The 27,541-nt window shown below is 41.7% G+C and overlaps 1 protein-coding gene and 1 long non-coding RNA gene across 2 annotated transcripts in view; one reads left to right on the forward strand and one right to left on the reverse strand.

Moving 5' to 3' along the window:
• The window catches only part of PLXNC1 (plexin C1), a 71,630-nt gene that overhangs the window by 3,958 nt on the left and 40,131 nt on the right, over positions 1–27,541 (reverse strand). The window contains exons 16-30 of the mRNA XM_071765146.1: positions 27,413–27,514; positions 26,924–27,027; positions 23,277–23,318; positions 22,664–22,788; positions 21,929–22,127; positions 20,366–20,512; positions 12,565–12,742; positions 11,380–11,483; positions 7,101–7,155; positions 5,970–6,001; positions 5,774–5,881; positions 3,732–3,895; positions 3,145–3,292; positions 1,148–1,288; positions 983–1,057 (exon numbers count right to left, since the gene is read on the reverse strand). Coding sequence (XP_071621247.1) covers positions 983–1,057; positions 1,148–1,288; positions 3,145–3,292; positions 3,732–3,895; positions 5,774–5,881; positions 5,970–6,001; positions 7,101–7,155; positions 11,380–11,483; positions 12,565–12,742; positions 20,366–20,512; positions 21,929–22,127; positions 22,664–22,788; positions 23,277–23,318; positions 26,924–27,027; positions 27,413–27,514 — 1,724 coding nt within the window. The remainder of the gene's footprint in view (positions 1–982; positions 1,058–1,147; positions 1,289–3,144; positions 3,293–3,731; positions 3,896–5,773; positions 5,882–5,969; positions 6,002–7,100; positions 7,156–11,379; positions 11,484–12,564; positions 12,743–20,365; positions 20,513–21,928; positions 22,128–22,663; positions 22,789–23,276; positions 23,319–26,923; positions 27,028–27,412; positions 27,515–27,541) is intronic.
• Positions 20,507–22,762, forward strand: LOC139806104 (uncharacterized). Its single transcript, XR_011730118.1, has 2 exons — positions 20,507–21,562; positions 22,516–22,762. It is a non-coding gene; the product is annotated as an uncharacterized lncRNA (long non-coding RNA).

The raw sequence follows: 27,541 nt of genomic DNA on the forward strand, positions 1-27,541 counted from the left end.
CCCAAGCTTCTTTTCAGAGGGAAAGATTTTGATGCCGAGCCCAGGTAATTTGAAGTGTCAGAGATCAGAAGCAGTAAGGTAGCTAACAGGTGGCTGAGAGCTGGATGATTACAGCAAGTGCTGATGCTGTGCTGCTGGGGATGAAAGAGGGAAAGGTCTGGTTGCTGGGAGACCCAGACAACCTGCTGGAAGTGGTAACGAGGCCTTCAGGCAATACACCCCAGCTGGCTCTTATCTCCATCCCTCTGCAGGCACAGGCAGCCTCTGTTAAGGATGCCGGGCAAAATGGCGTTGAGGATCCTGTCATGGAAAGTGGAGGACAGGGATTTCCTGACAAAGCAGCTTGGAGGTAGCCTGTGAGTAAGTGCTTTCTGTTGAGAAAATATTTACTCTCTTAGCAATAGCAGGCACTGAGACCTATAGCATCTTCTCTTTAAAAGAAAGGCTATTAGAGCAGGGCATAGGAGAACTATGATGGGAAAAGAACAGACACCTCTTGCTGGAAGGCTGAGTGTGCTCCACTGAGGTGTTTGCACTGCCTGTTAAATGGAGACCCCTGGTGCTACAGTCTCATCTGATTTCTGACTCTCCAGGGAAATGGAGCGCGTGCACAGGAGTTCTGACAGGCGTGAGCAGACACTCTGCAAACACGGTAAAACAAGAAGTCCAGACTGTATAGGAACTTCTTCAAAACTGCAGGGAGAACGTTAACTGCTCCTACCTCTGTGAAATACAGCAGTGACAGTAAAGGTGCATTTTCAAGCTTTTGGCCTGTGACCCCTCTGTGAGGTGAAGGCTCCAGCCAGCCCTGGGGGCTGTGCTGCTCTGGCCCCACAGAGCTCAGCAGGAGGTACAGCCTCGGCTACATCACGGAGGGGCTGTTTCTGGAGTCACATGCCAGGCCAGCCCTTGGTGGTTTTGTCAAGCCTGTGATAAGCAAACGTTCAGGGGATTAAGCAGGAGGAATAGCAGATGTGCTTACCTCATCATAGTATTTCACTATGTATCTGTAGATTTCAATCAAGGCCACTTTCTCATTAAATTCATTTTCATGTTTCTAAAAGAGAAAACTGCTGTGGTCAGGTGGTTTTCCTTTTTAAAAAAGCTTAATGGGAAAGCAAATGAAGTTCCCACTTTTCAACCGTACCTTAGATTCCTGAGTTAGAAATTCTTCAAGCTCTGAAGTGGTCAATGGAGGCAGGTCCCTGATGGCTTTGTAGTATGCTTTCACCTCCTTCTTGTAGAGTGGAATGTCCTTGGCGTACAGAAGTTTATTTGTCGGTGCTTCCTTAAAAGAAAATATTTGAAGCCTTGTCAGTTTTCACAGCACAGATTTCCTAGGTTCCACCTCCACATAGTTAATTGCATCTAATCGTGTCTATTCTCTGTGTGACTCACATCTCTTTGAGTGGTTATACGGAAGGAATTAAGGTTATGAAATAAAGATGAAGAACAGACACAGGACCTCAGTAATAGCACGTTTTGTTTCATGGCAGTTGCTATATTATCGTTTCTGTTGGCATCAGGAGGCACGAACACTGGTCATGTATTAGTGTCTCCGTTTTTATATGCAAAATTATTTGTTGGAATTTTCTTTCTTCGTTCCTCTTAACCCCTCCCCCAGACCTGAAAGACTGTGAAAGCTGAACAGAAGGCCTTGATGCTGATACCTTATTTACACACAGCATCCATCAGTGCTGTGGGAAGCTCCCCATGGGTAACATGCCAGGGAGCAGAAGTTACCCTAAAACATTTTGGTCCTCACTACTCCTGTTCCTCAGGGGCTGGAGAGCTGCCTGTCAGGCACGAACAGCCAAAGGAATTTACTGGTTTTCCCCAGGGCTTCAACAGCCCAGGTCAGCACCAATCTACCAGGCAGTTTTAGGTTCACCCAAGAAATAAATGCTGATGGTTTTGGAATTAACGTTTTTAGAATGTAACAGTGGGGGCTGGTAGCTTCCTGTCGCTGCTATAGTTTAATTTCTGGGGAATAAATGACACAACCATGTGACACTGTGTCACTACTGTTTCCACACTGTGATGAAATGATTTGAATAGTTCTTTTCTAAGTGGCTAAAGAATGTTTTATGATAAAAGGCTAAACATTATGAAAGTAAATGCATTTTAGTACTGAAAGGCCACAAGAAGTTTCCTGCATTGCAAACCTGTATCAGGTTTCAGCATCCCTTTTCAAATGGGTAATGGGAGCTATTATGAATGTGAACAGTATTTCACAATGGATGATAAGCATAGAACCCTAAGAGACCATTCTCATTTGCAGTTTTTCCATCAAGTAAGAGATGTGATTACTTTTAATGCATGATAGTTCACTCCTAAAATAAGGTAAATAAATGCATTATTTGTTATTTACCTTTCACAGATGAACAGTTGGTTCAGATTGCACAGGAAATTAGTCCATTATTGCATTTTTTTTTTTAAGATAAAAAATCTCTAGCCTATTTTCCTTGGTTGTATGAGCCTGAACAAATGCTTCCTGCTTTGGTCCAAAGAAAAGGAAAATATCCTTAGGAAAAATGAATCATTTCTGATCTCCAAAATTCTGGACACTGTAGTAAAGAACTTTTCAGTGTAAGACTTCTGGACTTGTTACTCCAACAAATAATTCTGCATATAGAAATGGAGATGCTAATACATGTGAAAGGAACTGTTTTAAACTTCACAGCTCTTTCAAGCGTTCTTACAGCTCCCAGAATATTACTGCATATGATTTCTGCAAATTTGTGTACAGCAGACAAAATCTGGACTACTTATCAAATCATCTTAATATTTTTAAGACCTTCTTTGTTAAAAAATTAAAGACTTTAGGAAGTCTTTAAAATCTTACAAGTCCTACCCTCTTCTACATACTCTGCAAACAAACTATGTAGAAAGTAACAGCAGAGAAGAGAAGCTGCAGTCAACTATAAAAATGGCATTCTGGTAGAGGTATCTGTCTGCTCCAGTGAATTCTTCAAAGCCTTGTGAGACAAAGCAACAAAGAATGGAAACACAACTTAATTAGGCCACCAACGGGTTTGCCCCCAGTGTCAGTAGATCCAGAACTTCATCACTAAATCTTAGTACAGTTGAAAGAGACATTGGTTAGCAAAAGGAGCTAGCAAAAGACTGGAAGGGCAGCATTACCTTCCCCAGTGTCTGTTCTGCTAGAGAAAAGGCATCCATGAAAGCTTGTGCGATTACAGACAAACAGCCATCTATATGTGAAGTCTTCTTAATATCAAAGACAAACTGGGGATTCTTCAGTATGTTCACCCAGAAGCGAAGAGGAAGACTAGACAGAGAAAGAACAAACATCTTTAAAAATTAACCCCTCAAGTTGCACAACTGCTTTAAAATGGTAATTTAATTATCATTTAATTGCACAGCACTCATGGGGAAGAAGCACATTTCTGGGCTGCTTATTCATGTTAAAAAAGGGATCAGGGAAGAAAAGCCCAAACACATCTGTCAGTCACCCCTCCATCTTCAAGTAATGCTCTTAACCTGCAGATACTTCTTTCTGAGTCTGAAGTCAGTACACAGACTCACAAGTTCTGGAAGCTATGGTGGTTTCTATTGGTATCCAATTAATTTACTAAAATTACTAAGCCAAACTATGTTTTCACCCTGAAATGCCAAAATCTTAATTCTTCTGGCCACTGGTGACCTGCTCCATCTTTGCAACTACATGTTGAGTCCACGCACTCCTGACATATATCACATGGGCCTACCTGTTGGTTTTCCATATATGGACCACATCAGGGTCAGTAATTTTTTTGCTCTCAGCCTGGGCATCCAGAAAGTCAAAAAAGTACTTGATGGCAACAGGTGCTTTATTGTTGGGTAAACTCCAAATGCTCCTGAAGAGCTTTTCGACAACTGCATGAATTGCAACCTGAAAGATAAGAAAATGAACAGTGTTACTATTATGCAAGAAAATAAGAGAATTTCCTGTCTCAGAGAAATGGATGTTCCTCAAGGCAACCGCAGTTATAAGCTACAATACAATTGTGGTAAATACTTAAGCCATAGGTTAGTGGTAAATAGGACAGTAAGAAAAATGAAACTACAAATGTACCACAAGGAGCTGCTTTCAAATGTCACATCCTGTCACTTTGCTGACAGGACAATTGTGGTGAACTTTGTTCACAAAACCAGTGATTCCTTCCACCTACGAGTCAGCACAAAGGCAACATCAACTCTTCAGATAGCACCATTGCAAAAGGCCTTTGTGACTGGAAGTAAGAGGGAGGTGAGCAAAAAGGAGCTTAACCAATTTTCTAGGGCACTCGGGTGGCATACAGAGGCACTTTCTAGTATTAGAAAGAAGAACTGAAAACTGAGGACTTCTGATCCAGAAGTGAAGCTATTTGGCTCACCAGAGAAAGGGCTTGGTTGCTGATGGATTCACTGACATCACAGTTTGTCTCTACCTAAGTAGAGGCAAACAAAGCAAGCCACAGTTTTGTGCTTTTTTTTCTTCACATCTGTTCTGAAGCTCAGTTCAGCCTAATCTCTCAACAAAAAGGATTTAAGTGTATCCCAGGGCCTGGATGTACTACTGACCACTTCATTTCATCTGGCAAAATCTGCAATTCTGTTTGTGTGCGTGTATGGGCGAGAGAGAGAGAGAGAGAGAGAGAGAGAGAGAGAGAGAGAGAGAGAGAGAGAGAGAGAGATGAGGTTCATTGCAATTTCCTTTAGTGCACAGTGTGCCACAGGTGTAATTCCACAGGGAAGGATATCAAAGCACTGTTCACAGCACTATCCTTTGGAGAAAGAGATGGTTAATTCAAAGCCCTCTAAAAGGACTGTTTCTCAGGAGCCTGATCTTTTCTTTGGCACTTCATTCTTCAGCCATAAGATATTACTGGTTTAATCCAGCAGTTCCTAAGGGCTTATGTTAATTTCCACAACTAATGAGAAATGACCAGTCTTCGCTCTCACTTTGGGCAGCATCCCAAATTACGTCAGATGCTATCAACAATCTCATTAAATAATGATTGATAGATTTTAAAATGCCATAATCATCATCCCTTCAGGCCTCTTGTATCACATAGCTTACAGTGTTGTGCAAAGATTAGTATCTTAAGTAAAATGTTGCAAAGAGTTTTATAAACATTTTGAGTATATCAGAAACAAGATGACATTACTGGAGGGAGTGAGCAGGGTTTATTCTTAGGGAATACACATAGTATAAATGCATAAATAGGTAACTGTATTACAAATCAATGTAAAATTAAAACAGATAATTTAAAAAACAAGGACCCTGTTTTTAAAATTAATCTCGTTATTTTGGGTGGTTAATTTGAGACCCTAAGAGATTATTTAATTTCACGGGCACTATTTTGCAGAACTCAGGCTTTTGGAAATTGTCTCTAAGATGGGCAAACTCTAGTAGAGAGTAAGGAGATTGTTGACTGAAAGCTGTCTCTCCAGAAGGGATTGTTCTTGCTTTAATGGGACTCAACCATCTATAAGCTCAATAACTATCCTTTTTCTTTAACCTGAGAAAAAAGTTGGGCTTATTCAGGAGACAGAGAATGTGAGCAATAAACAATTTTAGAACTCTGGCATTAGAGAGCATGAAACAAAATGTATCCATCTTTGCAAATGGTCACAATCCATAGTGAGCACAGGGATTTTATAGGCTACCTTTTTACTTAATACTTGATCTACATGCAGGAAGTCTGAATAATTTCTGATTTAATTTCTATTTTGGTTGTGTCCAATGAGCCAAGCCCTCCCCCAAAATAAGGTCTGCACAGTTTACCTTGGTTGACAGAAGCTTTGTCAGATACATTTCCTTCACTTTGAATTTTTGCTTTCCTTTGTGGCCTGCTCCTTTCACATCCTTGTTTGCTTCAGAGTCTGGTAAAATCTATCATGAAGAGATTAGAGAGATTACACAGATATAAATACAGCTCAGTATTAAATCTACTACTTAGCAGTGTAATGACGGAACTCACCAAATGACAGTGTTCATCTGAGTAGTCCACATCTGAACAACAGAAAGCAAAGAGGCATTAATGAAACACATGACTCTAAGCTTTTGAAGTCTGCTGGGCCCTGGGCTGTGTGTGGAGCAGGGTGTGTCGGGGTGCTGAGCAACCAGGCTCAGTGTCATGGTTTTCTACCCAGCCCCCCAGGAATGCACACATCCTGGCTCAACACCCCAGTCTCAACCTGCAGCTCAGAATCACTCAGCTTGGGCACCATCACCTGCCGCTGGGATAAGCAATGCCATAGCAGTGGCATTGCACCTCAGGGACACACATCTCCTAACTTTAGATGTCCACTTTGATGGTGAGGTGAATCACACACTACAAGTGTCTGTTTCACCCCAGGGACCAGAGAAAGTCCACCTCTCCCATGCCACCAGCTGGGCTGCAGCATCAGAGGGGTAGGTGAGATGAACTGAGATGAGATGAACCCTGTAAGTATCCTTTAACTCCTGATCTGCAAGCTTTCAGAAACAGAACCAAGAGAGTACAAAGGTGCATTTTTTTGTTATGCCTGCCTCTGGACACTGGAACACTGGGTCTGAGATGCACAATGCTGCGCTCTAGAGCAGGCCATGTTCGCTGTGCTGGTCTCACCACTCAGTACTCTGTGTCACCCGGTCTTCCCCTGCCCTGCTTTCCTGCCTATGGGTCTGTACCTTTAAGCCTTCTTTCATGATAGAATCATAGAATTGGCTGGGTTGGAAGGGACCTCAGAGATCATCAAGTCCAACCCTTGATCCACTACCACTGCAGTTACCAGACCATGGCACTGAGTGCCACATCCAGTCCCTTTTTAAATATCTCCAGGGACAGAGAATCTACCACTTCCCTGGGCAGCCCATTCCAATGCTTGATCACCCTCTTAGTAAAGAAATTCTTTCTAATGTCCAACCTTTTCCTTTGCCTTCTTCCTTCCCCCTAGGCCCACTGTGCCTGCCAGAGCCCAGAGTCTCTTCATTTGGCTCAGCTATATCAAAGTGCCAATTTTTCTGACCTCCTGTTGACCAAGATATAACCCGTTACAGCTCAGCTCTCTAACTGTATTTCCAGCCCATTCTTCATATAAGGTTAAGCAGGTTGCAGTTCCTTTGTTACCTGATCGGGTATTGGCCTTCTTTTTGAAGACTTTTATGGTTGCCCCATTAGAAATCTGAAAGAGAAATGAAACATACCACAGAAGTGTTTAGAATCCACAAAACCCTCAGTTTAATTTCTTCTGCCCTAAAGTCTATGGGAGGGCAGGAGTATTGCAGCATGCTTTGTGCATGGCTCTCAGCAGGCATGGGCAGCAGTAAGATGGGAAGGCAGCTCTTCTGACAAACTGGCCTTTAAGGCCTTCTCCTTTCTTTGATTTTTTCTCTTTCAGCCCTAATTTGGACATTTTCATTTTCATGTACTGCTTTGTGCTGCTTCTTGCATCGATCTCTACAGATTGCCTGGGCTGAATTCTCTGGCTCCAGCTGCAAAAGGATCTTACGGGAAGGTGAGGCAGGGAGGGGAACACAAAGATGATTCTTTTCTGGCATCCTTTCTTTCAGACCATTCCAAAGCTCTCCCCCCATGCCCTATGGAGGGGCCATGCTGAGGTGCTTCTAAGAACTGTTTTCAAACTTCAGTTCCCAAAATGAGCAAAATATTTACACCCTCTGGACTGTAAGGCCAAGATCCATATCTAGCCACCTTGGGATTTCTAGGAAGAATCTTCCTCACTCCTTCCCAGAATTTACAGTGCTGCCAGGATAGTAACTATTATCTTTAAAAGAAACTGGCAACTCATGCTTTTGTTGTCAAAGATTAACTCAAAAAACAGCTCCCACTGAGAACTACATTACTGCTCTTCTGTCACACGTTGGGTCTTGCCAAGTGCTAGTATACTTCCCTCTGTAATTACAAAACAACTGGCCAGTTCTAGGAAGGGATCTCTGCCAAAATAATTTAAGTGTTTTTTAAACCTTGGCAGCCATCCTGGTGTGAGAAACCAGTTTAAGCATTAAGATACTCCATCAAAAGCTCTGTCTTGCACCAAAGAAATCTTCACTTATATTTGCTTCTGGAAGTAAATTCAATCTATTTTATAAGCATGATTTTTTGCAAGCTTTCCATTTATCATACAGTGTTTTAGAGGTCTTTCAGGTAACACAGAGCACTTTATATCCACACTACAAGGGGGAATATGCCCTCAGTCTAGCTTGTGAGGTGACACAAACACCCAGAGAGTCCTCCTACTTGTCCCTCAAGGTAAGGAAACAGGAGCAGGGCTACCCAGCAGCTTACCCCCTGCCAGAGCAGAGTGGGCAGTGCACTGACCCCACTCCCTCTCCAAGAAGCAGCAGAGCAGCTCAGTGTTGAAATGTGTTTGCTTCTGTCTTGAGGGGTGATGGGCAGAGGTGAGAGGAGAATGTTCCTCCCTACAGCAACCACAGGCACTGGTGCAGTGCAGCCATGATCCAAACCCTCACCTCGGGTTTTATTTCTGAGACAAATGAGGCATTTAGCATTGAGTGGAATATGTTTTCCCTTCTTTATCACTGCTGCAGCAGCCATACTTGCTGTTTCTTTTAGTGTGATCCAGTAAAAATAAATAAATAATCCCTTCTTTTTGTGTCCCACTACCGATATCGGTTTTTATGATCGGCTGCTCCGAGGGGCACCCCAAAATGACTTTGTTTTGTCAGATGCATTACTGAGAGTGACAAACAGGGAGAGGGGAGATCTGTTCAGATCCACTCAACATGGAGTACAGCTCCTTTTAAGATGTAGTAGTGCACCTCTTCCTTGTCCTCCAGGCCTTGTCCTTCCTATAATCCAGTTCTCAGTGAACTCCCTGGATCACAGACTCAGATTTGCTCCCCGGGGCTGTGCCTGCTCCTGGAACGTGTGATGCTGCTGCAGGCTGAGATACTGGAGATCTGTGACTGGACAGGAGATCTGAAAGCAGCTCTCTAACTTTCGTGTGGGAAACAGGACATCATGGTAATCATGACCTTACTGTTGATATATAAGCTGGAATTCTCAGACAATATGACCACCCTCACGCTGTGTATGTGATGTTCCCTTTTCTTGCTCTCTAGACACCTTTACATTCCTTTTTGCATTAATATGTGTAGAAGAAACTAAACTAGTGGCTGGTACTTGATACTAAGTCACTGCCTACAGTTCCACTAAGCTTCTGCCTAAAATGTACATAATTTTTTTTGTGTCAGAAGGAGTGAACTAATGTATCTATCAGAGATACCCAGCACAATTTTTGTAAGGCAGCTGCTAAGCTACAATTAGCATAGTTGCAGCTTTGCGAAAACAGCTGAACCTCCAAACTAACTTGCATCTGCCTGCAGAAACCACAGAAAAAAACAAAGGCTGGGACAAAGATGCCCAGGGATGACAATGACCAAGGGGAACGGAGTCATTTGCCATGAGGCATGGTGCCCAGGAGCCACAGCATGCCATGAACTTGGGAGGTGCAAACTGCTGCCAGATAAAACAAGGAGCAGTTGCAATAGCTGCCTGCAATAAAGACAGCATGTACTATCACATTGTACAGAAATTCAAATGATCAGATTCAAATCTACGTTGACCTTTGCTGCACAGACTCTTACTGCAACCGTCCTAATTTGTGCAAAACCTCTAAGTGGAGCGGAGGGACCTCCCACACTGATCTGTAGACAAGATTCAAAAGAGGCACAGGAGAAGCTGTACTTAAGGCACTGGATGGTGACTCAGGACATCTGGGTTCACTGCTGCTTCCCAGGAGGTAAGGAGAGCTACAACAAAAGCCTACAGAAATCTGTAAAATGACTCCAAATGAGCTTGCTCCAGATCTGTGCAGCCTTGTGCTGTGCCCAAGCTACAAGCAGTCGTGCTAGCAGTCCTTGTCCCTCCCTGTGGATAGCACAGCTCTGGCTTATGCAGACAGCAACATGCTGAGGGCTGGCTTAGGTTTCTCTGCACTGTAATGCGTTGCATGACAGACCTAGTTTCTAAATAAATAAAAACTGACTACAGTGTCAAGAGCCAGACTTTCAAATTCAACAAGACATGAAGAAAGCTCATGAAAAGTACTCAGCATCCTAACCTTATAGAATCATAGAATCAGACAATGGTTTAGGTTGGAAAGGACCTTAAACATCATCCAATTGCACCCCCCCTGCCATGGGCAGGGACAGCTCACACTGACCAGGTTGCTCCAAGCCCCATCCAGCCTGGCCTTGAACACTGCCAGGGAGGGGGCAGCCACAACTTCCCTGGGCAACCTGTGCCAGGGTCTCACCACCCTCACATAAAATAATTTCTTCCTCATACCGAGCCTAAATATACCCTCTTCAAGATTAAAACCATTCCCAGATGTCCTGATTACATGGTCTTGTAAAAAGTTCCTCCCCAGATTTCTTGTAGGCCCTTTAGGTACTGAAAGGTGGCTATAAGGTCCCCTTGGATAGTTGTAAATAACAACATATCAGTACTATGAAGCTATTATTCTTCTAAGTGGCTGTTGCTATTAGTAGGCAACTAATACACGACGTGGCAGTGAGAAAACGCTGTAGCTTTTAAGTATTTTTAAACTTCATTTTCAAAACCTTACAGAAGCATCAAAAAAGCATCAAAATGTGAGCTACCATATCACCTGAGGCCAGTCATCTGCTGCACATCATACCCCAGCCTCTCACCCTCTATTTTGACTCATGCCAGTGGAACATGCCTCCTTCAACAGGCAAACCTGCTCAGTACCAGTACTTTTGCAATGTGCTGATCCCAGAAGGGCTCTGCCACCAGATGCAGCCCTGTGTGTAGCTGCAGTGATGGACAGATTATTGCAGCATTGAAAAGGACAAGTTTACATGAGTTAACAGGAAGTAGAGGGAAAAAATAAGGGTACAAGTTGTACTGGTAGATGGTAGCAGAAGCAGAGAGAAAAAGGGAGGGTCTGAAGGGAAAAGCAAGCAAAATCATCAGTCCTTTTTACTCTGACTCTCAATGAGCTTTTGCAAGAATCACTACCACCTGTTCAGATAATAAAAAAGATGAGGTGAGAATAACTAAAGAATTGCTCATGGTGCTGCAAAAACTCAGCAGCAGAGACTAGAAAAGACTCAAGACAATGTTCATAGGTGGAAATCAGATGCTCTTTTAACTAAAATGCTCAACTGAAGCGCCACTTCACCTGGTGAACCAAGCAACCTTACAACAAGCACACCTCTGAAAAGTAACAGGAAACAAATGAATCATTGGCAAGAAAGTTGTGTCACACATTTCTTCTGTTGATGATGCTCAACTGTCTGTTCAAGAATTTGATCAATAAGGCATTTCTTTGCAGACAGCAGCTGGGGGCTGGGGGAGAAAATGCTTCTTGATCCATTGGTGCGTCTTCCATGCTTACCTCATAGTGACCAATGGTATTTAGCTTCCTTATCCCATCCTCCATCACCTCTGAGGAACCATCAATATCTAACAGCTCTCTTTGTTGCTCCTCAGATACGAGTTCTGCAGTTCAACAGGAAAACAATTACATCCCAGTGGCATTCTCAATATACAGATGTTTGTAAAGAAAAGCAACATATGATTATATTTGGACCGGTGGCTCCCAAATGAGCTCTGTTTCTCTCTGTCCTTGTTCTCGGCCACATTAGAGTGGTTTTGGGAGTGGTTTTGCACTCCCACACTTCAGATTACTTTCCTGAAGTGAGTCTGCATGCTGTAGGCTACTGGTGCTTCACTTTGTGCTGGTCAAGGCAGAGCTTTTGGAGGTGGTTCCACCTAAACCACCTACTCTGAGCATGCCCTGGTGTCCTGGCCACATAGAAGAAAGGTTTCACAAGCCACTTCAAAAATATCCCCAAAATGAGCTGTACAAGACTATCATAGTGTTTGTGAAGACTACCAAATGTCTCATGGACAAATGCCAACAATGTAGGGCTTGTTGGATCTCTTATTGGAGCATGTGGGCAGTGCTATGGCAGCAACTCCAGGCTTTTATCTGACCTTGGGCTTTTGAAAGCCCAACAAGAAAATTTGGCTCGACTCATCTGCTGGAATGGCCATATTTACATCTGTAGATATTATATTTGTAGACATTATACACATCTTTGTGACTTGCATGCAAACTATTACATAAACCTTGTCTGATTGTAAATAAACTATATTTGTGGGTTCTTCTCATCAAGGGAAACATAGGCCTGTTGGAATGAAGGGCCTTGGAAGGAAGTAAGTAAAACCTGAAGTACTTGAAAAAAATGATGTGTCATCTTACCCACTCAAAAAAATTATCAGGTAGCTGTACTTAGCTGGGCAGGACACTTTACTTAACCCAGAAAAGAAACATATCAATTACATGTGTTTAATAAGCAACATGTGCTTGTTAATTGCATGCTGAAGTGCTTGCAGAAGCAAAACAGATGTAGTTCCAGTGTTCTAACTGGAAGCATAAATGATACAGTATTTCCCCAGAAATTCCTTACCAAAGCTATGTTCTACCTAAACATTAAAAAAAACAAATCAAGGCTGGGAATTCCCAAAAAGAAAACTCCACAGACAGACCAGTGAAATCCTTGAAAATGACACTCACCCAGACCAATTTCATCCAGCTGAAGACCATAGAGAAAGCCATTCTTATTAAGGAAAGCCTGAAGGCTCTTCTCCTTGGCTTGGCCTATGGTGTCACAGTCCAGAACATTAACTTGGATAGTCTGACAGGCATCTCCACTCTCGTTTTCTGGGATTTTTTCAAAGATAATATTCACTGTCTGGAGAAAGAAACACGTGTTATTCTGACTTACAGGGAACACCTGGCATGGGAAGCCTACAAACTACTGACAGCAAACCTGACAGATTTTCAGCATATTTATTATTAAAGCTATTTTTAGTAAAGACTATTTGAAGGAATTACACAGTGGAGCATTTTGAACTCCTTGTGTGTGAAGCATCAAAGAGATATAGCTATATGTATTTCCAAAAGTGTATTTTGTATTCTGCTTTTGTGCAAATCCCTTTCAGTGAATTACCAAAAAAAACGAGAGGAGAACAGGAAAAATTACATGTTCAAAAAAAGCAGATCTTTTATTTTAAATTAATGCCTTAAAAGCAAAATTGTAAGCTACTAAATATCTGATAAGGTTGCTAAGTAAGTTGTTATGGTAAGCATAATTGATTTTGAATGGATAGGAAGCAGGTTTAAAATGCATATTTACACCAACAGATTCTGCTGAGTACCTTATGTCATACAAAAAACTACACCTCCCCTAGAGATATCTGTGTCTGTCTGCCTACAGCTATGTCCCTAGAGGCTGCTGCAGAAGGGGTGGAAAAGGAAATCTCACAAAAATGTGATTTATTCTGGTAGCTATTACACAAGGTCAAACACCCACACATCCCACCCAGTTACACCACCCCTGTCCTTTAGCTCAGAGCTGCTGCTGTCTGGGGCACAACTCATCCTGGGATGTGATCCCAGCCCAACTGGGATGCACAGGAGGTGAGTATGGGCTAGAGGGAGGTGCCAATGAGACTGGGTGAGCTTCTCCAGGGAATGTTTTTACTCAGGTCATATTTCTGGTTAGGTCAGGCAGATCAGCTGCTTCCAAAAGGCAAGGAAAAAAGATGAGCACAAATTACTAATGCTGAGTGGTAACAGCACTCATTTCTGGTGCCACAGCCTGCTCCTTGCAGGGACATCACTGTTCAGCTACCTGGATACAAACGTTCTGCTGCAGATGTCTTGGGACAGAATTAAAACAAGTGTTTCAGGTGCCAGCACTTGACTGCATGTGGCATAGGAAAATCTGTGTACTTGAACCATTCTGTCTGTTGGATATTTCTGGTGTAATACGTATCTTTTGACTGAAATGTGAGCACTGCAGGTGTGACTCAATGAAGGAGTGATTTGTAAAAGAGGAAGAAACTAAAAAAAATTTTTTCCCTCCCATCATGTGAATGAAAGAACTGCTGCAGGGGCACTCTCTCTCTCTTCTTAATGACTATTTACTAATAGTTGTAGACTGCTATTTTCTGCTTTATTATTATTATTTAGCAAGGGTGAAAATTATGACACATTGGTGGTAAAAAAAATAGTTCAGTGAGACATAAATTAACTGTTTCTAGAGAACCAAAAGGAGGGTTGCAAAACTGTGGAGATCAAGATTTCACAAAAACTAGCAGGTAACTGAAGTAACTGAGAATAACTTAATCAGTACACTGAGATCTCTAACTGTGAGGAAAATGAGTCCATGGAAAGGACAGACGGAACAAAAGCAGAGGAGATGCAGGAATGGTGACTGCAGAAGGAGAAGCAGACTGGATGCCATCCCTCAGGTTGGGATTTCATGTGGAAAATTAGTAAAAAATATATTGGCACAGGAATGAGGGAGTCATGCCTGGTTAGTCCCACAGACCAACTGAACAGACCACAGTCTTGTCCTTGACTTTGAGTGCCTTGAGGTCATGGTCTTGTAGGATAAAAATGGGGACAAGGACTAACTATTTTGTCTTTGGAAAACTCATTTTAATAAAAGTCTTTGTCTCCTGTAGTCTCCAAACTGATCTTTCAGACATAGTTACTCTTTAACTGATGCTGATTTTTCTTTACATCCTTGGAAACATTCCCTCCTCTAGTTGATTCTTTCCTCCTAACATCACACTGCAATATTCCTCTTCTTCTTCTCCTTCGTTTCCTCTTCCTTTCATACTTTCAGGAAAAGATGTCTGATTCTCTGCTGCATTTTCTTTTCACTACATGCTCTCACACACACTGCACATAAATGTACAGCCTCTTCAATCACTGGCATCCGAGAGTCCTCCCATCCCTGCTCAACTCATTTCAGGATAACAGGACTGTAAAAAGAGAGTAGCACTCCTTTATGTAGGTGGAATACAAGTCATTTATGGACTCCTTCATTGAAAGCAACCACAATGTGAGGATACAACTTAAAGAAGTAGTCAGATGGCAAGAAATATTTAAACACATAAAAGTCTCTAAACCTAGACAGCCAGACAGTTTTGCTGGTATGATTTCCTGCAGGAGTTAATCTTAAGTGATAAAGCAATTGATGGGAAGCTAGGAAAGCCAATTACAGTTATGTCTTCCCTCTGCAGATGAAGTTTTCATAAATCAGACTCAACCTGTCTGACAGCACAGTCCCTGGCTTTAGAAACCATTAATCAAAACCTGACAGTCACAATAACTGCATTTAGACACAAAGTGTAGAACTGGGAAAAGAATCAGAAATGACTGTAAAATTATGAAAACCCTTTTATGATCAGCTCTAAAGGTCAGAAAACATTTAAGAGAAGTCACAGGAGGACACATGGAAGTCAAAAGGAAACATCATCAGGCCCTCTTCGAAGCTCTGTCACTTTGCAAAGGAAACAAGGATCTAAGTTAACAGGAAAAGATTCAGGAGGAAATTACAGAACATGTGGTTAAACCTAGTCATACCTAGAGTTGAGACTTCATGCACTAAAAATTAGACACAGTGCTTTCACCAAAGGCTTAACACAGGAATTGTTAAAGTCTACTGAAGGAAAATATGGCAAGCGTCTGCAACTTCTTGTACAGGACCTAGCTTGGAACCTAGCTAAAAGACAGGAACAAATTCTCAGAACATTTTTTACTATGCAGTGGCAGTAATAATGGCATTTGAAGGCAATGTTTACAAATTGTTTTCCAGATTTGTAGTTTTCTTGAAAATTAACTCCAGGCGTGAATTATTTTGTAATGCTATGATAAACACAGAAGATAATAAATGAGATGTGGCTTAATAAAGATATGTGATAATAGCATATTTTTTTAGAAGAAAAATCATCTGTGGTGTTCAAGGGGGCCTTATTCTCTATCCTGTTCTCTGTTCAGCTATGCATCTGAACAAAGCATACTTTCATTTATCAGACAGACTGAAAAAAAAAAAAAAAGAAAAAAATTTTGATTGGTAAAAGCTAGAGAATCATGTAAAGGAGACAGAGCCATGATTGTAGGGCAACCAGGCTGGTGAAGGGACTCGAGCACAGAACCTGTGAGGAGAGGCTGAGGGAGTTGGGGCTGTTCAGCCTGGAGAAGAGGAGGCTCAGGGGAGACCTCATCACACTCTACAACTCCCTGAAAGGAGGGGGTAGCCAGGGGGGGGTTGGTCTCTTTTCCCAGGCAACTCTCAGCAAGACAAGAGGGCACAGTCTCAAGTTGTGCCGGGGGAGGTTTAGGTTGGACATTAGAAAGAATTTCTTTACAGAGAGGGTGATCAGACATTGGAATGGGCTGCCCAGGGAAGTGGTGGATTCTCCATCCCTGGAGATATTTAAAAAGAGACTGGATGTGGCACTCAGTGCCATGGTCTGGTAACTGCAGCGGTAGTGGATCAAGGGTTGGACTTGATGATCTCTGAGGTCCCTTCCAACCCAGCCAATTCTATGATTCTATGATTCTATGATTCTATGATTCTATGCACAGTGCAACAAGACTTCCTTAACCCTACTCCCCTGTCACCTGGACTATGAAATACAATAAACAGGAAAAATCAGACTGATGGTATATGAACCTTTTGTAGAAGCCAGAAGCCATGAAAAAGTTATAGAACAGCTAACAAATTTCATGGAAAATGTTACAAGAGTTAAATTTAGGATAGATAGGCACTACAAGAAGCAAGGGTTGTACTCTCACTGCTGCAGCATGGCACTTAAAGCTAATTCAGGAGAGTCTCCTGTAGCCAACATCTGCACTGCTTGCTTCCTAGCAAGGGCTGCTGCATCCTTTTCTGCTGACGAAAATCCCCATTTGTCACATGCTTTTAATAGCTTCCTTATCTCTCTCAAAGTGCACCTAATAATACCACAACCACGGCATCCTATTAGAAAATTGGGTTCCCTGTCTCTACTCCCTTACAGCCCTCCCACTTCTTTTAACACCCTTCTTTTGAATCATAAGGCAGACGAACACTTTCAACAATCTTCCACCATGTGACTTGGCTTCACTTTCAGTAAAAGGATGTTGGTTGAACAAGTGAATCAGATAATTTCTTCCCATCTAAATATGCAAACTCATCTCAGCATGACAATTCAACAGTTCAAAAGAAGTCTGTAGCTCCTAAATGCCTGAGCACCAAGCATACCACATGAAGAAGTCTCCACAGAAAAATTTCTCCCACACCAGGCTTGCACTGTGTAGCTTTTCTACTTAAAATAAACCACTTCAGTGAAATGCTAATACTCAGCCTTGCACCTTGCTTCTTCAGCAGTCATTGGGCAAATTATCCACTGAGGGGTGCAGCTGCCTGCCTGCCTGTGAGAAAGCAGGTTTGCTTCCTCAGCCTGTGAAAAGAGCTGCATGATACATCCAAGTCTCTTTCAAGGCAGTTTTATGTCTCAATATTCAAATATGAGCCCAGAGTGAAACCATGCAGCTCCTCACCTGATACTGGACCAGTGCTTTTAGAATTATTTTTTTCTCAATTCCTCTGCTTGAGGATTTACTTCAGCAGCCCCTCTCTAAAAAAAAAAAAAAAAAAAGGCAAGGGGCACAGCCAAGGAACAGCTCTAATAATTCAAAAGCAACATGTTCCTTAGTTATATTTTTTTTGGTTGGTTGGGATTTTTTTTTTTGTTACAAATGGCCTGAATTCTAGAAAATATCTGCTTATGCTTCCTTCCTTCTTTATGTCCAGAGCCTTTTCCTTCTCCTGCCCAAAAAGCAGTTGTGTTTAGCAGAAGACCCCTTGATTTTTAGGAGCCTGCCCATATCCTGCTTTTATTAGTTTGGAACTGAAGACCCAATCTTGAAAGGAGAGGTTTGTATGCAGAGTGCCTACACCTTTGTTTGTGCCCTGCTACTGATTTGAGAGTTGAACTCCCTACCAGATGCATCCCTGCATCTTAAAGTGCCTACATACCTTAAAAATCTGGACACCAAAAGTCTGCAGATGTGCTTCAGTATCTATCATTCTCTTTTTGGCTGTGTTTTTATACTTTGCTCTGGATGGGTAGGTTTTAATGTTCTGCTGTTGTGGGGCTGTGGAAAGGGGCAAAACAAAATGCCAACAAAATACTGCAAGACTCAGAATGTAACTACAGTGAGCAAATGTGCAAATGCATTTGAAAACACAGCTCAGAATTCATTCCATTTAGAAAACAAAACCTGAAACGCTTTAGGCAGAAATTTTCTTCCAAAGAAAGGAGAAAATACTTGGCTTCCTGTCTGCATGTCACTACAGTGCATGTGAAATGGTGTTGGTGAGAGAAGCTGACTCCTTCCACTTCAGGTCTTGTTAAATGCTATTCTTGAAAAGAAAATGTGCAAAGCTGGCCTGCTTCCCCAGCCCAGAAAGCCTCAGTGCTCCACCTAAATCTCTTCCACAGCAGTTTTAGTTTCCAGAACCCGTCTTGAACAAAACACCAAACAAAAGTCTTTCTCTGACCAGCCAGAACTTGAGTCCTTGGGCTCCATTAAAAGGAACATTCAGCCATGTCTAAACCAAGTCAAATAAACTGCTGGACCTTAGTGGTGGAAGATGACTTATTTACTCTGCAAGAGTATCATTATCTCCCATTTAAAAGCACAAATACAAAGTACAAGGGCAGCAAACATCACTCAAGAAAGGCCTTCCCCACTGACACCAAGTCCTTCAGACCACTTCCCCTCTCTCCTCTTCATTCCAGGCTGCCAACAGGACCCTACCAGCAAGTGCATGCATAGATGTAGCTCTAGGAGAAGTACTTAAGGCTGTGTTCAGCAGTTTCAGAGTCTGCTATCCCCCCAATGTGCTCTTCAGTTTGAATTTGTGCTATAAATAGGAAAAGTCAATCAATTCCACAGGACCAGATGTTCCCATGCAGTCTACTAGTAACAGGCATATTGAGCTTACTTGAAAATTGTTGCTCTGCCTAACTACCGGGTCTTGTATCCTAAGGCTATATATATATCAATTTATATAAACTTACTCTCGATTCCAAATGCATGCCAGAATGCAGCATACAAACAAGGAAACCAAAGATACAGTATCATGCGTTTGATTTTTAGTCACAAATGTCCTTTCCAAATGCAGTGTGGTAACTTAGCTTTGAAGAACCCTCAGATGAAGCTTCCAACAACAGCTTTGTAAATAGCTATAAGAGAACTTCACTGTAAATCTGACAGCCCAAGAGCTTTCAGCAGAAAATGGCAATCCAGAAATGTTTCACAGAAAGGTGGTCCTTTTAGTGAGCTTCCTAACTAAGACAGTGAGATAAGATCAAGGGATTGCTGACGGCCCAAAATTTCCAGGGCCAGGTCATGCAGTTTACTGCAGTATGTGGCACCTCAGGACTTCCAGGTTCTTGCCAAACAAATGGAAGATGGGCAGACCTAGAGGCTCCAGCCCTACCTGAGTCTCAGCATTTGGGCTGTGAAAATGACTGAATTCTCCTGCAATTCCACCAGCACTTGCAGTGTCCCTGCCATAGCTCTGTTGCTGCCCTGGCACTTTCTGCTCCCAACCTCTGAAGCCCACTTTTCAGTCACACTTCACATACTCCTGAGTATGTCTGGTAGCTCCAACATGAAGCCAGGAGTTAAGAGCTAAGGAAGCTATAGAAATGACTGGAAATGTGGGTTTTTGAGTTCTCAGACTCAAAACGATTAGGAAATTCTGGGGAAAAAAAATACTCAGCTTTTTCTGAAAACCTTTTCTAGACCTCCTACAAAAAAAGTCACAATTTTTACATGGTCTGAAGTGCTATAGTCCTTGCTGTCCCTTCTCACCTCACTGTTGTAATGGCAATCAGTAAGGGAATCATGGCTTTAAAAGAATTCTGGGTGTCATTGAAGAGCAGGAAACACTCTGTACTTTGAGAAAGGCAAGAAATCTATCCTTAATGTCAGAAACTTAGCTAAGCTTCCTAAGATACCTTGTTTTTAACCAAGCAAGTAATTAAAATCCACTACACTGTAACCTCACTAATTTGGAGCTAATTTAGAGCTCATTACATGGAAACTCACAGCAAATTATTGCTGCCTGAAGATTAGCCACAAGTAAACACAACAGAAAAATAAAATTTCTGCATTCCAGACTTTCACTCATTGTAAAAGCGCAACTTGGTTTAAATTCTAAGCATATGTTTATATTTTTGTAGTACACTTTAAAATAAAAAGGATTTTTAGTACCCTGAGACTTCATTAAGCCTAACCTTTGGTGATTAAGGCATGCTGTGAAGCAAGGATTAAGTGCTATTTGTGAAACATATATTGGTGAAATACCAGCTATTAAAACTCTCTTGTGTTTTGAAACTTTGTCAGCAATTAACGATTTTATTATCTGGGTACTTAGCCATCATCTTAGTGTCTAAGAGCCTTAATTTAGCTTCCAAAAAGAGAAAACATTGGGGCTGTCCATGTCTGGAGGGAAACATACCACTGTTTTGAATTCAGACACTTGCCACAGCAGCCAGTCTTCATTAAGGGTGTACAGAGCTTTGCAAGTTATGGCATCAACAGGTCCTTTGTTTATCCTCTGATTGAGGGTTGTCACCAGCAAATAGAAAGGTTCACCAATTGTCTCCTAGGACATGAAACAAACACAAGGAACGTGTTTATTTTCGTAATCATTAAACAGGCATGAATAACTGGAAAAAAAATCGAAGTAACAAATTATTTTAACTAACTTGTCACCTTGCAATTAGAAACGAAAATCCCTCTGAGCAGATGAGCAGATGTATCTAGTTATTTGTTTAGCCTCCATCCCTTGCTTTTTGGTGTTAAAAGTCTCATGCAAATAGCAAAGGACAGCTGGAGTGTGTGGCAGGCTCGCTCACACAGCCCCTTGCTGTGCACAAGCACACAGCAGACAAGCTGCTCCTACTCCACCTGGCAGACACTTCCTCGCTCCACTCAAGAGCCGGCGTGGGGGGAGGTGAGACATGCATGTGTTCACATCCATCCTTTGGCTGTTTCTTCCTTTTTCAGTCTTGTGAGACAACAAGCTACCAAATAGTTCCCTTTTGAATTGGTGTCTCCCCTTCCCACCCCCAGAAAAAAGCCTAGGGAGCAAGGTGGTGGGGAGATGATGCTGGTGTATCAGGAAAAGAGGGAATGAAACTGGGCTTTCCCTCTCCTGGCTGAACCTCAGGCTTCATGAAAGCACCTGAGAAAAAGGAAGGATAGATCTTTGTTTCTACATTACACCATTCCTGCAGCCTGGCTAAGGCACCTCGCTAGCACAGCTCTGTAAAGATGACTGGTGTATCAAGAACAGATCTCTGACAGTTCCTTGGCTCTCTCCTCAGGTTTCAGGAAACTGGTGAGAGCTGCTGAGCCTCAAATAATTCTGCTGCTGTATTAATGGCAAGTGCAAGGACTGCTGCAAGTGATACCACAAGCACGATACAATCACACTGGGAAGAGAGACAGGAAGCATACCCAGGCACTGAAATGAAGAACCAAGTGCTACCAAGTGGGCCAAAATAAGCAGTAAAATGAAAGAAAAAGCTTGTTTTGCTTCCAATTGAAGTAATATAGTCCTTGAAACCTGAAATGCTGCTTGGAGGTTAAGAAGGTTGTAAAGAAGTTTTAGTTTTCCAAGAGGCAGTATTCCTTAAATCTCCATTATCTGGTAGGTTTCCAGCAGCTTGCATAGAAAGGTACAGCCACATTTTAACACTTGTGTCAGTCTTTTTGTGAGATCACAATACATCTCATGGGGATGAAATAATGCCTGACACGAGAAAAGGATATGCTTGAACTGCAAAATTACACAAATCTCAGCCAAAGAAATGACATGATCATTGCTTACAGGTACACTCTATTCCTACATCCCATTGATCACAGCTAGCGAAGTCACCTAGACTAGAAGAGGGCACATTAATAGCGTTAAATGTTAGACTGGGTGCTTTAAACTGATCCCTCTACTAATTCCTATGAAATAAATCAGTTAAAAAATTCTTTGTGTATCTTATGTAGTGAAAAGATGAGCACTTACCCGGAGGAATCCAGAAAGGCAGACAGACATCCAGTTTGTCAGCAATTTTTCTACCACAGATTCGGTTCGTCTAAGCAGAAGCTTAGGCTGGACGTTGCTTGATTGTTCCATCAAGTCTTTTGTTAACACTTCCAAAATATGGGTTAGATAAACTAGCTTAGTTTGTAGTGCAATGGTCAAGAAGGATGCAAACAAGCACCTGTTTAAAAAAAAAAAAAAAAAAAGGAATGATATAATATTTGAAATTTCCCTTCCTAGTCATCTCTAATAAACGAAACGCACTTTAGTACAGTTCACATCTTAAGTTTTCCCTCCTCAGGAACAGAAACTATACAGTGATCTCTAAAAAAATATGAAAAATGCAAGTCCATCTGCTCTTGTGATTATTTTTTAAACACAGAATTTCTGTCTCTAAATTTAATTCTGCAGAACAACACCTGCTTCAGTGACAGAACATTTCTAAACTGTAGAAGTGTTTACAGGTTTGAAGTGAGTTTTCCTGCTCCTTTGCCTCTTTGTTTACATGTGCAAACATTCTGATTTCTCTTTAATGTCTTGTTGTAACAGCAATGTTTTTTCTTCCTCAGTGTGTGCAGATGGAGAAGATGGAAAAATGCTCTGGAGTAATGCAAGCCTGTTTTGCAGGAAGTAGAAATTACATTTGTGTGCTACACTCCAAGTTGTTTTTCCTGCTAATTCTTTGTCTTGAAGATGATAAGCATAATCATACTATACCTGTCTTTCACAGAGAAATTTTTCTGCTTTTCAAGGGTGTGAATGAGAGTAACAAGAAAGTTCTTGTTACAAATTAAAGCATGCAACATGTTGAAGCTTTCATCCTTGCTCGTTTGGTCTCTGCTCTGGAATAGTTAAACAAAAATAAGCAAACTGTAGATTGGCTATGATGGGTTCTTAATGCTCAGAAAAATGGTAAGCAATATACGGGATAAGATCCCAGCCTTAAGTAAAATCAGTGGGAATTCTGTATTGATTTCATGGGCCTCAGGATTTTACAAAAGATGCATTTGCATTTGTGTGCAACACAGAGTACACACATGCAGAGCACACAATTTCTGTCATATACACAAAGTAATGCCGATAGTTAAGTTTGCCTCTCATTTCCCATTTATTAGATTCTGCTTATTTTATTTAAACGAGTCATACAATACACTGGGTAACGGCATCTTATATATCAAATTATTTTTATATAAAAATCCACGTAACCCTCCTCATGGGGGAAAGGGAACATGCAATCTGATGTGTTCCAGGACAACACTGAGATAAGGGATACAATCACTCTTGAAAAAAATATTTATTAATTATGGCATATCACACTCCACCAACTTACCTGTGGCACGTCTTCACTGAAGATGGATGCAAAGCCTCCTGACTAAAATATAAGACAGGTGATATTTATCATTTTTAAGAACACTAAATGTTTCTAACACATGTACGTTAAACACGCCAAGCATGTTCCTCATGGCACACAAGTTGAAATAAAACAATGGAAATGCAGGCTTCTGGCACAGCTACAATACAACAACTCTAAACAATAACTTCTGCAGAGGTGCCACCAAGGTTCCCTGACAAGCCAACACCCAAAGGTGACCTGGCACTGACTTCAGTGTTACTGTGTGTGCTACTCTCTGCTGGTGAGCTGCACTAACACAGCAGTCAGTTCATCCTCTGCAGGAAAAGCTGCTTACACCCCTCATCTGCAAAAGTGCTGGTGGGCAAGGGGAGCTGCAGGCAGCAGCCTTCTCAGATGGCAGTGGCAGCCTCTGGTATCCAGGCTTTCTGTAACAGGGTGACACTTGAGTTCATCTGCCTCCATTCATGTCAAGGCACTTTATGAATGTTCACTAATGAACTCTCCAGGAGGTCTATGCTGGCAGCCTCCTGAGAGGCACAGGTGCCACCACACATCCCATCCTAGCAAAAGCTTTCATAACAAATGGAAGCCTCTGGTTCTCCAATGTCTTGTCAAAAGCCTCTTGCCTCGTTCTTACAGCCTGTAAGGTCCCAACAAAGCTTCATGTTCCCATAGCAGCAGCCTTAGGCAACAAATTCAAGCTGGTAACACTGTCATCTGCTATATCCGTGATGCTGGCAGCCCCTGGTTTTATTACAGAATCATAGGATCACAGAGTGGTTTGGGTTGGAAGGGACCTTCAAAGATCATCTAGTGCCCTGCTATGGGCAGGGATATCTTTCAGTAGATCAGGTTGCTCCAAGCCCCATCCAACCTGGCCTTGAACACTGCCAGGGAGGGGGCAGCCACAACTTCCCTGAGCAACCTGTGCCAGTGTCTCACCGATTTCACTGTACAGAATTCTTCCTTACTGTCCAGTCCTTGTTCAGTTTGAATTATTTTCTTTCAGGTTAAAACCATTGCTCCTCATCCTGCCACTACATGCCCTAGTAAAAAGTGTCTCCCCATCTTTCTTTTAAGCCCCCTTTATATTCAAAGGCTGCAATAAGATCTCCCCAGTGCCTTCTCATTGCTGACTCACAGCTAATTTTTAATCTATATATCTGATTTTTCATCCCTCCCCTCCCTCATGCCTCCTGTTCTCCTTTCCCCTGACATACTCTTCTTCCTCTCATTCCACTGACTATTCCCATTTTTCTAGCACTCCTACCACCACATACCAATAAAACACACATACACAGAGTGGAAAAAACAGGGTAACATTAACATTAACAGCTAAAAATGCTTGTGAACAGGGAACAAGCACGGTAGCATTAAACCAAACAATGTGGGAAAACAGAAAAAATAAACCACATTTGAGAAGTAAAGCAAAAATCAAGCCGAATATTAGGAATATTTTAAGAAAAATGTAATATATAAGCATAAAGTACAAAACAAAAGTTATCAAGACAGATTAAATATAGAAGATTGAAGCAGCAGGAAGTGAGAAGCTTAAAATGAAGATGGGGTCCATCACTCTTAATTTTATGTATCTGACTCCCTCTTTAAGCAGCTCACCCCATCTTGAGACAGATGTCTCAGGCAAGTGGGATGAATCATTTTCTTGAGCTGCCTATCTCTGCACTGACTACAGAAGATGCTCAGTGAACAGCTTTAATGTCTGTGTTTAAACAGCTTAGATTAGATGAAGCAAAGCCCATCGAACAGACTGGAAGGCAGAAAGGGTACAAAAGAGACATCGTTCAAACATGAAGTTAGTGCAAGAAGTGGTCGTCTGTCACTCTGACCATTCTGTCAACCCTTCTGACACTCGGCTGCAGTCTACTACCCCATCACCTTTCCTGTTCACCTGTAATATTTTTTTAATAAAGCACGGCTCTGCTCCCACATTCACACTGCACAAAGAATGTTTGGACAGTCCTGCAATGTAAACAGTCAGTTCTTAGCAGGAAAAATTGGTACACAACACCTCAAATGACTTGCCTGACACTATATGTCTGTAGAGAGATAATAGTGGCGAGTTTACCTTCGTGGTATCAGTATTTCAAACTGAAACAAAAAACCTAATCGAATAATTTTCAGGATGTGCAGTGACAGGAGACTCGCCAAGGCAAAACAGGAACCTTTGCCTTTCTGACCTCACAAAATGCAACAGTGTGGCAGACTTCGAGCCTTTTTTTTCTTTGCTTTTTATTTGCATAAAGCAGAGCATTTCTATCCAGACAGCTTCTACAGATTGTTACTGTTTTGACAGGGGACTTTCACTAGAGGAAGATATACTCCTAAAAATAAAAACACTATTTTAATGCTAATGTGCCTGGCAACAAAACAAACGGGAGGGAGAGAGATGAAGAAAGCAAGGTTTCCTTGATCCACTTCCTTCAAACCTCCTAGAGACAAATTAGACTGGGGTCATCACAGCAGTACCAGAAGAGATATTCCCAGTTTCCTTCGGTATGAGACCTGTACTGGAAGTGGGTGAAGATTAGGCATATGTAATTGTTAAATATTATTCTGGATCAGTAGCTGGTATTTGGTGGTGTACAAAAAAAGGCCCTAAGATTTGCACTCTCACATGTGCTCAACTCCATCACAATAAGCTTCTAGTGGTACTACACATGGAAAAAAGTGAAACATTGTGTAGGTAAAACTGCAGGACTGGGTTGCAGTTGTGACGAGTAACACATGAAGACTGGTTGATAATTCACATGCATACCAGCTGTACCCTGAAACACCATGGTACTAACCCCAGGGTCCCCACTCATTGGTGTCGGTCACACAGCAAAATATCACCAGCTGAGATCACAGATTCTGACAACCAGCAAATGCCAGCAAGCACTGGTTAACATTATTACATAATTTTGAAAGCTGTGGCAAATGCACTTACCATCACTGTAATGTGCCACATATGCAAAAAAGCAAACAGGCAAAGAAATAAAACACTGAAGAGAAGGCCTCTTCAGTCCTCTGATCAGTGGCACAAACTGGTCCAAAGAACAATGCAAACATCCACCTCTGAACTGGACAACACTGCAGTACTTTAAGCGTTTGACCTACACTCCTTTGAATAAGGTCTTACCATTTCTGTCAGCAGCTTGAAGTAGAAAATCAGCACGACCTTAGAGCCATTTCTTCATCCCACAAGTCTAATTAGGAAGTGTCATGATGTTAGCTAGCATGTTAGCTAGCCTGACTCTTACTTTAATTAACTATAGCATGGGAAGTGAAAGCATGAGAACAAAAAAGGCAATGGATAAATTATAGCTTAGTTAGGATGGTCTGAAAGGCAAGCAGCTTAGTGAGGCTGGGTGAAAAAAGAAATGGAGACACACACAACCCTTGAAAATCCAAGAATGGTGCTTTATCTACAGCATTTAGGCTTGGTTAAATATAGAGATTCACAGCCTTATGTGTTCTTTGGCAATTTTTGATTTAAGAAAAGTTTCTTGTGAAAACAATGAGAAATTAATGTGTAGTGTTTACTTCAGTTGCTTGACCCTGACCTTCCAAGCTTTTTCATTATTAGGCAGAGATGACAGCTGAAAAGACTTATAAATATTTACCTCTGGAAAGAAAGTTCTAAGAGCAAAGTGTTTGTAGTCAAGGAAAGGAACAGTTCCAAAACTATCCACCACATCTAATTCATCCATCTGCAGTTCAGCAAATCCTGAAAAAAAAAAAAAAACCCACCCCCCTCAGGAGTTAGTTCAGTTTACACAAAGTCATCCTCACAATTGTAATAGCCCAAATCGATGTTCCTTAATAAACAGTTTTCAGGGGAGAGGGGTTATTTCTCTAGATGAAGCTCTTACAAGCAGGAAAATAGCAATCCATTTTTTCCCACTTTGGCTGAAGGAAATATTACATGCAATCCTATTAGCTCAGTGCTATCTGCTACTGCAGTGCACACCAACATTAAAGAGGAACTCAGATGCAACACAAAAATATTTTAACAGCTATAAAATTAAAATGTTTATATAATGTGAGCCTCTTGACAGTTCTAGTTCAGAAATTATGCTGTACTTAAGCTCTGTAAAGCTCCTTAGACCTACCCTCGCGTATTTCCTTCCGAATCTCATATTCCAGCAGTTCCAGTTGCTGACTCTGTTTACGAGTTAACTCTTTGGATTTGTATCTAGTTACTATGAAGGCCGCTAAAAAGGAAGAAAAAAAGCTGCTGA

Source organism: Heliangelus exortis, chromosome 1 (assembly GCF_036169615.1).
Source record: "Heliangelus exortis chromosome 1, bHelExo1.hap1, whole genome shotgun sequence".
Lineage (NCBI taxonomy): Eukaryota > Metazoa > Chordata > Aves > Apodiformes > Trochilidae > Heliangelus > Heliangelus exortis.